General features: G+C 41.8%; 4 protein-coding genes across 4 annotated transcripts; 2 read left to right on the plus strand and 2 right to left on the minus strand.

Moving 5' to 3' along the window:
• Nucleotides 1-148: 148 nt before the first annotated feature.
• On the plus strand, nucleotides 149-3,233 carry MONOS_7438 (uncharacterized protein; the record flags this gene model as incomplete). Its single annotated transcript, XM_067877762.1, has 3 exons — nucleotides 149-325; nucleotides 372-421; nucleotides 473-3,233. The coding sequence occupies 3 exons, from the start codon at nucleotides 149-151 to the stop codon at nucleotides 3,231-3,233; spliced, it is 2,988 nt and encodes a 995-aa protein (XP_067725546.1).
• Nucleotides 3,234-3,348: 115 nt separating this feature from the next.
• MONOS_7437 (3',5'-cyclic-AMP phosphodiesterase) lies at nucleotides 3,349-6,851 on the plus strand. Its single transcript, XM_067877761.1, has 2 exons — nucleotides 3,349-3,523; nucleotides 3,588-6,851. The coding sequence occupies exons 1-2, from the start codon at nucleotides 3,391-3,393 to the stop codon at nucleotides 6,392-6,394; spliced, it is 2,940 nt and encodes a 979-aa protein (XP_067725547.1). The 5' UTR covers nucleotides 3,349-3,390; the 3' UTR covers nucleotides 6,395-6,851.
• On the minus strand, nucleotides 6,763-10,250 carry MONOS_7436 (gamma-tubulin complex component 2; the record flags this gene model as incomplete). The annotated part of the gene is made up of 13 exons (XM_067877760.1): nucleotides 6,763-6,931; nucleotides 7,005-7,307; nucleotides 7,409-7,501; nucleotides 7,577-7,731; nucleotides 7,821-8,320; nucleotides 8,443-8,622; nucleotides 8,699-8,822; nucleotides 8,913-9,049; nucleotides 9,227-9,456; nucleotides 9,514-9,666; nucleotides 9,723-9,919; nucleotides 9,975-10,047; nucleotides 10,125-10,250. 13 exons carry the CDS (start codon nucleotides 10,248-10,250, stop codon nucleotides 6,854-6,856), a joined length of 2,349 nt encoding a protein of 782 aa, XP_067725548.1. The 3' UTR covers nucleotides 6,763-6,853.
• Nucleotides 10,251-10,410: 160 nt separating this feature from the next.
• MONOS_7435 (putative tetratricopeptide repeat protein 21B) lies at nucleotides 10,411-15,922 on the minus strand (the record flags this gene model as incomplete). The annotated part of the gene is made up of 8 exons (XM_067877759.1): nucleotides 10,411-10,803; nucleotides 10,930-11,584; nucleotides 11,703-11,924; nucleotides 12,077-13,420; nucleotides 13,530-13,744; nucleotides 13,879-14,803; nucleotides 14,873-15,741; nucleotides 15,797-15,922. The coding sequence occupies 8 exons, from the start codon at nucleotides 15,920-15,922 to the stop codon at nucleotides 10,411-10,413; spliced, it is 4,749 nt and encodes a 1,582-aa protein (XP_067725549.1).
• Between the last annotated feature and the right edge of the window lie 107 nt (nucleotides 15,923-16,029).

Consider the following 16,029-nt stretch of genomic DNA (forward strand, 5'->3'; position numbering starts at 1 on the left):
AGAATAAAAAATCTTTCCAAGAAATATAATTAAAAATTTGTCCATCCGATTATTAACATAGCGATGTGAAAATGAAATGAAATAAGTGAATTTTTGTTTTTTCTGAGAAAGAAAAATCAGATCAAGTTTCAAAAATCTTTTTCATCTAATGTCGGATGAGAGCGAAGAAGAGTCTTCGTACGAGGAAAGCGAAGATGAAAGCGAAGAAGTACGTAAGGAAAATGCATTATTGAAAAGAAAACTTGACGAACTGAAAGAAGATCATGAACTTGAGATGCAAGGCGTTTTGGATGTTGTTGAAAAAGTTACTCAAGATAAAAACAAGGTCCACTCTATTCATTTATTATTTCTATTAATTTTCCATATTCTAGTTAAAAGATGAACTCACTGCGCAGATTGCCCAACTTGAATCAGAAAAGAAGTTTGAAATCAATATATTGTTTTAAATAAAAAAATGCATAAACGTTTTTAGAAAGATGAAGGAAAAAATTAGTCAACTGGAACAGGAGCTTCAAAAAATGAAGGAAAATGAAGTCAAACAAAATGCTACAGAAGAACTAATAGAAAATGATAGCAATTCTCAGAATGCCGAAAACATAACCCCAGCAAAAATTGAAAGATTTTGTTTTCCAACGTTAGATAAACGATTTTCTCATCGTGAGCAGCAGAAGCTTTTCAAACTTCTTTCAGAGGAGAATAGGCCACCTACTTTATTTGAAAGATGGAAGAGGGAGAAAGAAGAAGAAAAGAAGCAAGAAGCATATGCAAATATGGCTGCTTCATCAAATTCTGTGTTTATTTCTCCGTTAAACACTTCTATTCAGTTATCACCAATACAGCTTTCTCCTCATCAGTCAAGAACACAAACACAGACATCTGCTATATCATCGTCTCCATTCCGTTCATCACGCTCGCTGTCTCCTTCCTATGTAATCCCATCTGCACGCCCCTCACCATCACGTACAATTTCACGTCTTCTGCATCATTCATCATCTCCATTTCGCTCAACACTAGATCTGTCTCCATCACTCTCGCAAAGCACTTCACAAACTCAAACACTTCCATTTCAAACAAATTCTTCTTCTTTAACTCCTCAGCCTTCCGCATCATTCCTTGCAACACCTTCAAAATCTGAATCTGACAACCCTTCTCAATGCAGTGATCCTCGAGAAGCTGAAGATGGATTGATGAGCTCTACATCTGCACTTCAAACAGACATACTCACAAACATTGAAACTGGGATTTCGACTGAAGATAAAGAAACACTTCAACACTCAACTGATCCTAATATGGAAAATTCTTTATCAAATTCACAAAAGCTTAAAGAGGCAAAAGATGAAATTTTGACTGAGGATGAAGCGCAGAAAGAACCACACATCGATTGGTCATCTTCTCTTCAGAAGCTTCTTGCATCATTTAGTGTGGACATTCCAATGACAAACAACAAACACAATGATAATAGTGAAACAACAAAAGATAAGGTAAATAATAATAATGATAATGAAGAAGAAGAAGAAGATGATAATGATGAAAGAAAGAAAGATGAAGGGAATAGAAATATGAAAGAAATATCAAAGAGTCCTAAAAAAATAGATTTCGAAATAAAAGAACAAAATGCAGCAACAGAAAAAGAAAATGAGCTAATATTCAGTCAGAGAGAATATGATAAAGAAATGAAAGAGGAGGAGGAAGAAGAAAATTTGGAGAAAAGCTCGTCAGATAAAGATGAAACACATTCAAATGATTATTCGTACAAAAGCGAAGATATTGATGGTTCATCTTTGTCACAGCGCAGAATGTCAGAGTCAAATGTTTCTGTTTTATCACTTCCATCTCTTTCTGATGAAGATGAAGATAAAGGTGAAGAAGAAGATTCTGCAAATCTCAAAACAAAAGAACCGAACGAAATATCATTAACTGGAGCGAAACAAGAAAGTGATGAGAATAAGCATGAAGACACAGATATTCTCAACAGACATCAAAAGAAGCAGAGTGGCGAACAATCTTCAAGTCAGACAATAAAAGACAAAGCAGAGCAAAACTGCCCAGAAACAAAACATTCAGATACAAAATCTGATTATCAAAGGGCATCTGCTACCCAACAAGTTGAAAATGAGCAAGAAGAAAATAAAGGAACTGACGCGCATGTTTTGGATGTCAACAAAGAAGAAACAGAAAAACATACGCACAAACAAAAGAGAAAGAAAAAAGAGCACAAAAGCAGACCACATCAATCACATCATCACCATCATCACAAACACACAACACAATCTCCACAATCTCATCTATCTTTATCTCCACAATCAAATTCACATATTCCATTGCATTTGGATTTAGACGCTGTAAATCCAATCTTAGCAGAAGCAAGCACAGAAGAGTCAAAGGAAAGAGAAGTAACAGATGAAACGACTACAAAGAATAAAGAAAATGAAGCTTCATCTGTTCAAAAGGAAAACTCTGATGAGGCAACAGAATTACCTGAAGAGAAAGAAACAAAGCAAAAGGTGGAAGAAGAAGAATGCGAAATCACATCTTCTCAGATCGAAGCAATAAAACCAGTAATTGTAAAGAAGAAAAAGAAGAAAAAGAAAAAAGAGCAATCAACTTCTTCTGACAATTCACAGACACCCGGAACGAATGACTATTCCACAATTGAACTTTTCGAGCCACCTTTAGTTTCACCACAACTTGTCTTTCCACCAGGTGGAAAAATTTCCTCCTCTTTTCATTCATCCCAGACACCATCTCAATCATTTCAGCAATTCAATCAATTCAGCAATTCATCAACACCATTTCATTCCTCTTTTCCTCCTCTGACTTCTACTCCTCCAAGGAGTTCATCTATTTCTCGACTTATCATTCCCACAAAAACAAAAGAAGGAGATCAGCAAAAAGGCAGTTTGGACTCAGAATTAGACGATGCTTTTGATGAGAAGCCTCATATTTTCCTGGACTTTTCGAGATCTCCATCAAGATCACCTGAAAGAAGAACTAAATCCACAACTCCTTCACAGAGAATCTATTCAAAGGCCAATTCTTCTCAAAATTATACACCTCGCAAAAATGTGACCTCGAAAACTCAACAACGATTCTTTACTCGGGCACGTTCAATTGAACAAAAAGAGCTTGAAAATGCAAGAAAACAGAATGAATCCAAGAAAACTCTTTCTTTCAACGAATTTAGTAAAGAGTCAACACAAAGACGCGGGAGATCAGCTTCAAAACTTATTTAATCAAAGAAATCGAAAAGATCTTATGTTGTTTCTAAATTTTGTATTTTGATACTTTTCTGTTTTAAAATTTAATATTTACCAAAAATTTTAACAAATAATAATATGAAGGGGCAATTTGATCATATCGATCAAGTTTATCAAAGAATCAGGGTTATTTATGTCAGAAACAACAACTGATTCGGCAGCACTTAGTGATGCTGAAGAAATTTATAAAATGCCAATGCTTATCGTTGGAATGGAAAAATTAACAACACAAGCGGTCAACACGATTCTTTCTGGATCATACACTGGTTTATTTGAATATCATTTTCGTTTTTGTTTATCATCTATCACTATTGCTTTTTTCTTTTCTAGTCATTTGCGCAAAGAATGCTGAAGAAGCAATGAATATTCTTGCAACACAAGAAATTCATTTGGTTTTTGTATCTTTAAGTTTACAGGAGCAGAGCGGACTTGAGCTTCTCAAAACGATTAAAAATAGCTTCCCTGGGATGAATGTAATTATTGTTTCAATGAATGAAGGTATTGATTCCATGAGACGTTGCTACAAAGAAGGAGCAGCCGATGTATTTCAAGTACCAATATCAGCAGAGATGGTTCGAGCACGTGTTGGAATTCTTTTACAGAATTCTCTTTTAAAGCGTAAGCTAACAAACTTGGGATATGAAAGAGATGCTGATGCAGAACAAAGAAAAAGTGATGTTAAAGCATTTCAAGAAATGATCCACAGAGTGGAGCAACTTACAGGCGAGGTTGAACAATCCGCAGATGACATAGCTTCACTCGAAGAGCTCATTAAACAAAAAGACGAAGAAATCGCAAAAGAAAAGCAAAAATCAGCAAACTTTGCCAGACTTATTGTTGGAGCATTTTCGTCAAAGCCAAATGCGACACCTCAACCAGCAGAGGTACCTCTTTGCACAATAGCAGACTCCATTCCACCGCCCGTTATGAAGGAAGCAAAGGATATGACACAGCGCATTTCACGAGCATCAGAAACACCAATTCAAACTTTGACACGCTCAGTGGCTGATATTGTTCGAGGCGATCAAAAGATGAAGCCAGCTGACTTGAAGAAAGCGCTGACGCAAATGGTCACTTCACTCTCAGCCGAAGACTTGTACAAACCTCAGTTCAAGAAGCTCTTCAAAGAGTGCGGGGTGGACGACATGACACGACAGTGGATCATTGGCGAGTTCCAGTCAGAAGAGCGGAGGAAGGCAACTGATCCTCGCCTTCTGGATCAAGTGGACTTTGCATCAATGGGCGACACAAGCATGCTGAAGGACTGGGGATTCAACGTGTTTTCGTTCTCACACGACGCGCTGCTGTCCTTCATCGAAGGCATGTTCAACGAATTCGGGCTTCTGCAGCGATTCAAGATTGATCTGAAAGTATTCCGCAATTTCTTGGTTGAGCTTCGTCAGTCATTCACACAGACACCGTACCACAACTATACACACGCCTTCGACACACTGCAGACAATCTTTCTTATTCTGACAAACACAAAAGTTACCAAATTCCTCACTAAACTGGACATTCTTGCGCTGTTTATCGGAGCTTTGTGCCAAGATATTGATCATCCTGGTCTGAACAACTTGTATCAGGTCAATGCACAGACACCACTTGCACTGAACTACAACGATATTTCTGTGCTTGAGAACTTCCACGCCTCGCGTTGCTTTGCGTTGCTGGGGAGGACAGAGCTTCTGAAACAGCTAACATCAGAGGAATACATTGAGCTCCGGAGAAACGTGATCTCAGGTATTCTTGCGACAGATATGTCATCACACTTCACCACACTGACTCGATTAGCTACTCACATCGAGACAAAGCCCTTCTCTCGCGATAGCCCCGATGACAGGCAGCTGCTCATATGCACATTGCTTCATGCAGCAGATTTGAGCAATACATGCAAACAGTGGAGAATCTGCAAGCGCTGGTCAGAGCTGATGCAGGAGGAGTTTCTGAAGCAAGGTGACAAAGAAGTCGAACAAGACTTACCACGCTCTCCGTACATGACAAGATCCAACTCCAACATTGCGAAGATGATGACAAACATGATTGACTATTGTGTGTACCCGCTCTTCTCCACACTCACCCGCATCTTCCCAGAGCTTCACATCTGCATAGTCAACCTCCAAGCCAACCGCCTGCAGTTCATGCAGTCTATTGACGAGCAGCGCATTCCTGAGATTCAGCTGGAGGATCCGATGCTGATAGCTGGTGATGGCGACAAAGAAGGTACCGACGAAGAAGACTGGGCACGAGGAGATCGACAGTTTGAAGACAGATCTCTTCCGATGGATGCTGAGACAGACGAATCAATTGCAATGGCATCCAGCGCATCCAGCAGCTCCATGCCATCAAGCGCGAGGGGCACATCCTCTTCAAGCACATTTGAGAGATCGTCGCTGGAGCTGAAGAAAGGCTCAAAGTCGTCCATGGGCAGCTCCTCTGGCTCGTTGATGGTTGGCACGTCGGTAATTGAGATCGGCACATCGCTGTCTGACAGCTCCAACATGCGCCAGCCACACTCCTCCATCCACAAAAAATCCACTGGAGGGCTTGTTCCTCCAATCACCCCGCCTGCTTCAGGTCAAGTGAAGCCGTCGCTCTATCAAATCACTGTGCCAGAGTCGCCACAGCCGCTGACTCCGCTCGGACGCTCACCTTTCTCACCATCGTATTCGCAGCAGGTGCTTTCTGGTGGTACTCCGTTCAGCAGCGAGTCTCAGGATGAAGCTGACCAGTCGATGAGCTCTGCAAAACACCCAGGAATAACCACACAGAAATCAGCGCCAGTGAAAAAACCACCGATTCGGATGATTTCATCGGGGAATTCTTCGTCTTCGTCAATTCCAACATATTCTGGCAGCGGAACACTGAACATGCAATCACCTTCGTCTGCCTCATCGTCGATCAGCATGTCTTCTCAGATGACACACTCCTCTTCTTCCTCTGGCTCATCTGCCATTCCATCTACTCCTTCCTCTTCATCTGGTGCCAAACGCACAAGGCCTGGAGTGATGACTGTTAATCCGAGCCAACCGCTCCACAAAACACTCTCTTCGCCTGGCTCTGTTGATGGAAGTCGCCCGAAACCAGCAACATCCTCAGGAAGAGGCAGCGTGAGAGTGGTTTCTGTGAAAAAGCCATGATTTCATTTATTTTTTCACCCTCTTTTTTTAACAATAATTTGTATTTTGCATCCAGTTTTGATAATTTCGCAATCTTTGATTTTGAACAACAGTCGTAAATTTTATTTCTAATCTATCCTCTTGTATAATAATTCTTTTTTACGTTCTCCATCTCGATGTAAGTTATCCCTGAAATTCAAGTACCTTGTGTGTTTTTTTCGCAACAACTACACTTTTCAGTCTCTTTCTCTGACTTTTTATTTTCATTCACACCCGCAGCACTTCTCAACGATTTGTTTTCTAATCGTTTTTTTATTCGACCGATTGATTAATGTTCTGCCTTTCAGCGATTAATTTCACTTTGGCAGTCTTGTTGCTTTCACATTTCATTCTTCATTTGAGTGCTTTTGAACAATGAAACCAGAAAAATTGAAATGAAGAAATGAAAAAAATAAAAAATAAAAAAGTCAAATAAAAATATTATTTCCTTTTTGGAATGAACCGTTCGTGAAGATCAAGAAACGTAACAAGATGAACAATTCCCATTTCCACAGCAGACTGAAATAATTCAAAAATATTAGTTAAAGAAAGAAGTCTTTTAAATAAAAATCAAAATAACAAAAAAGCACACAAGTTTCAGCAACTCTCCCATGAGTTCATTTATTCGTGTGTTAATTTTCATCTCGCAATCTGTTATGATTTGGATGAAAGTAGGATTGCTATCTAATGGAACAAGCTTTTCAATGGTCAAAGTTCTGATAGAGCGCGAGGCAATAATAGGGCGTGGAACAGACACACTCAAAAAGGCTTCTGATTGCGGCCTTCGGAGCGGGTCGCGCTGTGCTGAGATGTCGGGAACGGTGTATGGTTTGGGATAGAACTCTTCCACTGCATCGCAGAAGGCAAGACATTGAGCTTCAATGGTCGTTAAAAGCTTATTGTTGATATAAAAGAATAAATAAGCATTCCAGTGAAAGAATTCAAAATATATGACAATAATTGAATTAAATATGTTTTACAAAATGATAACCAAACTGTAATAACTGTCTGATTTGTCATTAATGAATCCTTCAGAATGTTATCGATGAAGTTTGTGTGCCTTTGAATTAGATCTTCAATTCTATCAGCCTGAATTCGAGGAAAAAATATTTTATAAAGATTTTAAAACAGTTAAGTGTTTTTTTCAGATTATCAAATGCATACAGTTGCTATTCCTTTCATCAGCTCTTTCCAGGCTGGCTCAATCACTTGTTGTGTCGTGAAAAAGAGGATGTTTTGAATTAGGTGCAGAAATGTTTGTCTCAACCGTTCACAACGCCCAAACACACTCATTGGCCCTCCAAAATCACTCTTGAGAACTTGAAAAGATATCAAACATAAAAAAACAAACAAAAAATACAGAAATATTACTACTGATAAACAAAAGTGTTCAATAAACAAATCAAACCTTTTGTCATTTGCATCACTTTCCATATTCTGCAAAGCCTTCTTTCAACCGTTTTCAGCAGGAAGATGTGTCTGAAAATCAGTTGATATTTTAAGAGAGATTTCAGATCGATAACAATGTTTAAGGGAAATGACACGTTGTGAGTAAGTTCCAGTGCAGAAAAGCCAGATGGAGGATGGGAATCTGGTGGATGCAGTTGAAGCACAGCAACAGAAGGCGAGAGAGAAGAAGAAGGAGACGAAGCACTTGATGATTGTGAAGGAGTTGACAGTGAAGGGAATGGTGCAGTGGATGAGGATGGCGAGAGGGAATGAAGTGGAGTGTGAAGAGGAGGCGACAAGGAAGGAGAGGGCGAAGGTGTGGGTGACGTGGAAAGAGCAGGAGAGGGAGAGCGTCTGGACTGACCAGAAGATGAAGAATGTGAATGACGTTCTCTTCGGATAGATGCTTCGTGGATAGCTTGAAGATGAGCTACGAGAGGAGTATCACTCATGGCACACCTTCGAATTTGCGAAAGAATCAAAAGAAAGAAAGATAGAAACAAGCGAAAGAAAAATATGTGTTTCATAGAACAATTTTTTTTTTGAAAATGAAGAGCAGAATTCAGCGAAATTCAGCACACCCGTAATCTTCTCTGAATGTCTCGTCGTCTGTTCCTGTTGAGCTCAGCGCCACATCCAACATCGCCTCAAGGCGAGGAATGCAGACAGCAGCCGCTGGCTTCTTCAGCTCAGATTCAGCCATATCTGCAAACAGCACAAAGAAATCACCTTCTGCAAAAAGAAATGTTGATTTTAGAGATCTTCAAAAGGAGAGAAAATTTGAGTAGAATTTTGATTTGTTAACAAAACACAAAAAGAATTAATGAAAAGTCAAACTTTAATCTTTGTATAAGCCCTTTTTCTTTAACAATAATTTCAACAAGATCTCGAGAAGCTGAAGCAAAAGCTCTGTTTATCTGAGGAGAAAAAGAAGTCTGTGGAGAACGATATTCAAACTCTTCTGAGATAATGTGAACAATTCATTTACATCAAAAAACAACGGTCAAAGATCAACTTTCAAAAGGAAGATGCAGCAATACTGAAAACAAACCGTCCAACTCTCGCCGCATTTTCTTTCCCATTTTAATCATTGAATGAACATATTTTCCACATAAGAAGATCTTTTCGACATCTCCTTCCAGGATCTTTGGATAAATCTTCCGCTTTCTGAAACTTTTGTTCCACGTTCTAAGAATTTATATAAAATTGAGACAAATATAAGAAGGAATAAAAAAATGAATTTTAAGAGTTTTGTTGAAGAATATCTAAAAATCGTCAATTAAAATATCTCAATTCCTTCTTTCAATTATTCAAAATTTCTGTTTCACTTTCTCCCAATTTCTTGACTAGCACAACAGAACATACACATTCTCAATGTCAGTCTGTGCTGCATTCGCGAGAACAGAAGCATTGCATGGTTCGACCATAAATTCACGATATGGATCTTTTATGTTGCCGCCATAAACCCACTCCTTTAACATCGATAAATATGGAACAAAAGCATGTCTCGTGAGTTCAATCAACGTATCTCGCAACGATATGTCACTCTGCACAACTTCTCTTGTTTGAACAACGAGGATATTTAAAATATGTGCCTTATTTTTCAAAATGAATTGTTTTATCATTTTTTGAAAAAATGCTAAGAATCATACTCCGAATGCTTTTTCACTCTCAATGAGAGAAACTACCTTTTCGACTCCAGATAAGCAAGAAAATGATGGTTGAATTGCATTGTACAACAATTGAAGCGTTAAAAGTCCTTGAATATGTTGCGCTTCCAACTGAAGAACAAATTCACAATATTTCTGAAAAAATTCAAAATTCACAAAGGAAATGAAAAACATAATAACGCAAATCAAACTTTAAGTAGTGCATCAAGCGATGCGCAGAATGCTTCGCAAATCAGTCCTGTGGCAGGTTTCTTTGAAAGAAGAGTGCTTCGAGAATCTTTGTCTGTATCTTCGTCAATGTTCAATCTTTCCTTCACAAATTGAGACAGATGCATGTACGATAAAGCAAGAGGGATAATTCTTTCACAATATGCGGAGATTGAAACATCTAATTAAAAAATGAGTAAATTAGTATGTTTTCAAAAAAAAAAACTTTTTCAAACCAAGGCTTGGATCAATTGAAGCTGAAGCTTTTCCTCCAACTGTTTGAAAAGTAATGTACTTTCCATTTATCCCCTTTTGTTTTCAATTTTATTTTCATATGAAAAAATAATTTTGAATTTTAAAATTTCTGATTTAAAAAAGAAGCACACAATCAGAACGTTTAAAAAATCATCCAATATTTCTGACTCTTGAGTTATTGCAGGGTATCCTTGCAATACAATCTGTTCATCCATTATGGATGAAGAAATCAAAGAATTAAATTTTGATGAACCCATAGACAAAATATTATCAATTAAAATTGAATTGTTTATTGGAAATGAGGAAATGGCGTTATACGACATGCGAAAATAAAAATGGAAATCAAGAAAGTGCAAAAGTGACTTGAAGATAAAATATGAAGGAGGAAGAATCAGCAAATGATGTGAATAAGAAATATCAACGTTTTCCACCTCCAAATCTGGAGACTGGAGTTGCCATTGTTGTGACTTGGGTTCCCTCAGGAGCAGGCATCCTTATCATTCCTCTGCATCTGTCGATGATATCCTCTTTGATTTTTGGGTAATCCGGGAACTTCTCCAGCACCTGTTTGCACACATCAATCGCATCCATTGATCTTCCTCCCTTCATGTAGTTGAATGCCAATCGATAGCCTAAACCAGCGTCTGTTCTCTCGCGCAGCTTCCACGCCACTTCATAGTGCTCTGCAGCTGACACGTACGACTGCTCCCTCTCAAGCACAAGCCCAAGGAGAGAGTGCGCCTTTGCGGAAGATTTGTTCAGTGCTAAGCATCTGCCACAATACTCTTCAGCAATATCATACTTCTTTTTCTGAAATTCACAAATAATCGAAAGATAAGGTTTGTTTAAGAATTGAAAAAAAAAAAAAGAAAAAGAAAAAGAAAATAACAAAAGTTGATAAATGAACAATCAATATCAAAATTCTTTCATTCATACATCCACAAATATCTCCGATAGCATCAGATAAGCCCTTTCAAACTCCTCAAACAGCGACGGCGTGGGAGTGATCGCAGCAATCTCCTTCAGAAGCGTCTTTGTCGTGGTCGCATCGCCTGCTCTGTTTCTGTAGTGTGCAAGTGCCAGCAGCACCGGCACTGTCTCTGAGACCGGCGCCTCTGCGGCGTGTGAGAAGCGCTCGAGCTGCTGCAGCAGGCCATCCAAATCTCGCTGTGCATCGCTCCATCCAGGCGCAGGCGCACTCGCGCCTCTTCCGCCGGCGCTGCCCGTCAGCCCACCGAAGAACGCACTCGACAGCACATAGAACTCCATCACGTCCATGTCCAGCCACCCGTTCTCGCTCGCCATCCCCTTCCGCTTCTTTGCGCCTTCTCTTTCTTCCCCTCTTTCTCCGTTCATCGACTGCTTCAGCACCTCCTTCGCCTCTCTGATCAGCGCACGGGCTGTGCCCAGCGCATCCTCCTCGTCTCGCGACAGGCGCGGCGCGGGGCGGGCAGCCGCTTCGGAAGCATTGCGCTCCAATTCGAAGTTGAGGAAGACGCGGACCATTTGAGAGACAGCTGCCACGCCCCATTCAGAGTCACGACGGCACAGGTTGAAGTGCTCAATGGCAGCTGAGTAGTTGTAGCGATATCTGAAATTTTTTAAGGACGAATATTTATTTATTTATTTATAATCGAGTTCAATAAAAATAAATGAAACATATAAGAATAAAATTAATTATCATAGAATGATTCCTATAATTCCAATACCTTTCATAGCATCCAATGCAGAAGTGCAGCCCAGGGGCGATGCTTCCGCTGAGTTTTTTGCTTTCTCTCGTGGCGTCTTCAATCAGCTGGGGCACATCGTCCAGTCGGCCTGCTCTGTGGAGAAGCTGAATGGTCTTGTGGAGTGCAGAGAAATGAAGAGGATTCTGCTTCAAAAGAGACAGGAAACGAGTGGAGGTGGAGGAGAATTCACGCTTTTGGAATCTGAGTTGAAATAATAGGATGAAATAAAGATAATTATAATAAAAGGAAATGATAAGGTTCAGAAAGAATACATAAAAAAGTGCAAAATCATTTGCATAGATTAGGAAAAAAAAGGAATAATCTTTTCAACCAAAAATTCTATCAAATCACACTTTATATCAGCCAGCATCAGCAGTGCCTCTTCATTATTCTGCTTCAGCCTCAGCAGATGTTCGCAGCGCTGTTCACACTCATCCAAGTTGTTCCCATCGAGTGACAGTCTTGCAAGTGACAGAAGCGCCTCTTCGTTGTTCTCTTCGTAGTTGAGCACGTCCCGCAGCATCCGAATCGCCTGCTCTTTCTCCCCTTGTAATGACAAGATATCTGCCTTTGCTGAACACAGCACAGCCATCACGTGCCTCTCCTGCTGCAGCAGATCCGCCCCTGTCATCATCATCATCATTCCCCCTGCCCCTCCTCCTGATGCCCCAGACACTGCCACAGGCACAGAAGACACAGAAATCGTGCGCAGATGCTCCAAAAGCGCATTCTGCTGCATCAGCGCCCTGTCGAGATCGACAATCGCCTGCGACACGCTGTTCCCTGCGCGGTGGATGCAGCACAGCATGTACAGATCAGCCACAGAGTTCTGCGTCAGCTCCACAGAAATGTTCTCCCTTCCTCCACTTCTCCCATCTGCTTTAGACCCTTCCCCTGCAATCACCCCCGTTGATGTTCCACTTCCTCCTCTCCCACTCGCCGCCAGCTCGCGCGCCTTCTTCATCCCGCTCACCATCACCTCCTCTGCCAATGAGTAGTTCTTCAGCTTCATCTGCAGACTCGCCAGCTCTCTTCTCAAAGGTCCCGATGCAGGGTGCTTCTGTACCACATCCTCGTAAAATGCAATGGCCTTCTTGAAATAGTGCAGCGAGATCAGAACTCGCCCGATCTTCGAGCACAGCGCTTCTTCATTCAGCCCAATGGCACCCAGGTCTTCCTGCGCAGCAGCGGCGATGTTGTCTGCCTGGGAGACAGAAGTTGAGTGGATTCTTTGTTGCACATCGCTCATGTCATCGTCGTCTTCGCCAATGAAATCTTCATCCTCATCTTCATCGTCATCTGGATTGACTCCATCAAAGTCATCGTCCATCTCTTCCTCCACCAGCTCTTCGACTTCCTCGTCTGGCTTGTCAAAGTCATCCGAATGCACAATTCTCTTCCTCACCACCATCTGCGTCCGCTTTTGCCCTGGCAATGCAATGTGTGTGACTGCAGATACCGCTTTCCCATCTTTCCTTCTCTTCGCTCCCTCTTTCATCATCCTCCTCCCCATCCGTTCTGCCTGCTGAGCATCTGCACCACCCTGCAGTTGCTTCAGTGCTAACATCAGCGAGTCAAGTGCCTTCTCCACATCGCCCACTCGCAACAAGGCATCTCCTAACTGAACAAGTGCAGCACATGAGCCCTTTCGAGAGGAGGAGGCAGAAAGAGCGCGATGAACAGAGAGAAATCCTTCTCTGTTTGAAAAAAAGAATTAAAGAAATGAAGAAAGAAATTGCCAAATTAAATGAAAATCAATCTTTTTATAAAGAAGAAAAAAGAAAGAAAGAAAAGACTCATTCACACTTATCTCCCTTGTGCACGAGCAGCACGTCAGCCAGCTTCATCTGTGCCTGTCTGTATGAAGGATTGTCCTTAGGAATCGACTGCAACAGGCCGATGCAGGACGAAATGTCGCCTTTCATCAGAAGCGCATTAGCAGTTGCCAAAGTGATGGTGATCTCTTCTGGGGTGGATTGGAGCTCCACTCGCGCTTCTTCCAAATAGCGGAAGCATTCACTCTGAATGATAAATGAGGTGTTTTTGATGAGGAAATAAGCAAATAGCATTTTAAATAAAAAATAAAAATAAAACAAATTGGATTATTCAAAGGATAAATTGGATAAAAATATCAATTTTTAAATAAGAATCACACCCATTCCCCTTTCCTCGCATGGAAGTTCGCCAGTTCTGTGTATAGAACTGCCTTGTCAGATGCCTCCACCTGCACATCTCCTCCTTCTCTCCTCGTCTTCCCGTCGAGTGCTCCGCCCATCCCAGTCGATCTGAACCCTGCCATGTTCAGTGTCGACAGAAGCAGCTGTTTCCCTTCCTCAGCTGCTGACTGAACAGATGAAGCAGACGCAGACGCAGAAGAAGAGGCAGAAACTCCGATTGGAGCACTCCTCAACAGCAGCTGCCCACTCAGAATGCGATACGACGGCTCATCTCTGATAGCAAAGTTGCGTGCCATCGCCTCTTCCATCCGCTGCTTGGCTCCGTCGATGTCGCCAGACTCCATCGCAATCCGCGCTAATAGCATAGATGCCTCAACAAACCCGCTCTCAATCTTTTCGCCACCAAATCCTGCTTTCCCTCCAAGTTTTCCTGCACTTTTCCCTTTCCCTCCACTTCTTCCTCCTCTTCCTCTCCCTCCTCTCACGTCTTTCTCTTCCACATCATCCAAATCCACCTCCTCTTCCTCCAAGCACGTCAGCAGCACTTTCTGTGCCTCTGCGAACTTACCGCACAAATAGCACACTTTACCGAGTAAGAAAAGAGCGTCGCGGAATCTGGGTGCATGTGCTGTGAGCATCCGCAGCACAGCTGCCAGGCGAGAGAGAATTGGAGGCGGCGTGTTGTCCTGCGGAATGGGCTGTGAGGAAAGATGGGTGAGGATTGTGCGGGCGATGCGGATGAGGACAGCGGGATCGAGTAAAGAGAAGAACTGAGGAGATGGGGGTACAGATGAGATGGAGAAAGTGGCTGCGGAGATGTTGCTGCGGTAGTGGGAGATGTGAGGGAAGACGGGAGTCAGCTGATGTACAAGCGCTTGGTTGAGCACATGAAGGCATTTGCTTCTGCAATTTCATAACAAAAATAACAATAATAAATTTTAATGTTTTAAATGATTGATATGAATGTCACACCTGTCTTTCTCCTTTTCCCACAGATATCTCGCATGTAAATAGAGTGGAACAGCTGCCATCTCGGACGCGTCGTGTGTGTCCAAATAGAACTGCAGCTGGTCTCCTGCGTCTTCTGTGTTGCCTTTCTCAATCATGCACCAGATCGTCCCACAAAGCGCATCCACATCGCTCGCATTTGCTTCGAGCGCCTGCGAAAATAGCGAAGACGCCCAGTTCGCATCACCCGAGTACAACGCAGCTCTGCCCATCTCATTCAGAAACGCTGCCACATTCACACCGGCGCCTGGCAGCATCGCCTGAAATGACGGCATAAGGCGCTGGCAGCCGCTCAGAATCTCCTGCAGGACGGGCTGGATGCTGTGACCGAGCGAAATCAGAGGGCGGATGATCGAGGCGAGTGTGTGTGGGGCGAGCTGGTGTGTCTGCTGGAATGCGTTGAAGAGCTCGCTGATGTAGCGGACGGTGGAGCGGTCGTTGGGCGCGTGGGTGAGGAAGTAGAGGCAGACTGTGGAGAGCGCTGGGATGCAGCTGGGGTCGTTGCGCAAGATCTCCTGTGCCTCGTCGAGCGAATGACTCCACTCAGTCACGTTCATCGAGAGGCGCATCCGCTCGATGTAAACAGGAAGGAATGTCCGAATCTTCACACTTGCTTGTGAGAGGATGTTAGTTGCCTCGTTAAACAGCTTTTCTTTAATATAGATTTGTACCAAGCAAAGCATGGCATCTTCATTTTGCTCCCTTTCCCACATCTGCTTCAATATTTCCTGAGTATCTCCAAATAGACTCGTTCCTTCTGTTCTATTTTCACTTGCAATGCACCATCCTTCGAGAAGGGTAGCAGCTTTCGAGGTTGGATTCTTTTGCCTCGCCTAGAAAAACAAAATAATGAAAGAAAAAATCCTTCAAGCAAGAAAACTCATTCACCTTTATTGAGTATTCCTTTGCTCTATCCAGCTTATTCAGAAGGAAACACAGCATTCCACCAAGTGCGAATGCTTCGTCATTGCACTTTGTTTCAGTTGTTCGAATTGTTTCTTCAATATCATTCATTAGCTTTTGCCCTAAAAATTTCTGTAAATTTTTTCATAAAATATTATTTTTACAACCTCTTGATTCTGCATGTGATTGAAGCTCTTCAACAAGCAAGCAAGCAGCAA

This window comes from Monocercomonoides exilis (genome assembly GCF_001643675.1).
Source record: "Monocercomonoides exilis strain PA203 chromosome Unknown scaffold28-1221067, whole genome shotgun sequence".
NCBI lineage: Eukaryota > Preaxostyla > Oxymonadida > Polymastigidae > Monocercomonoides > Monocercomonoides exilis.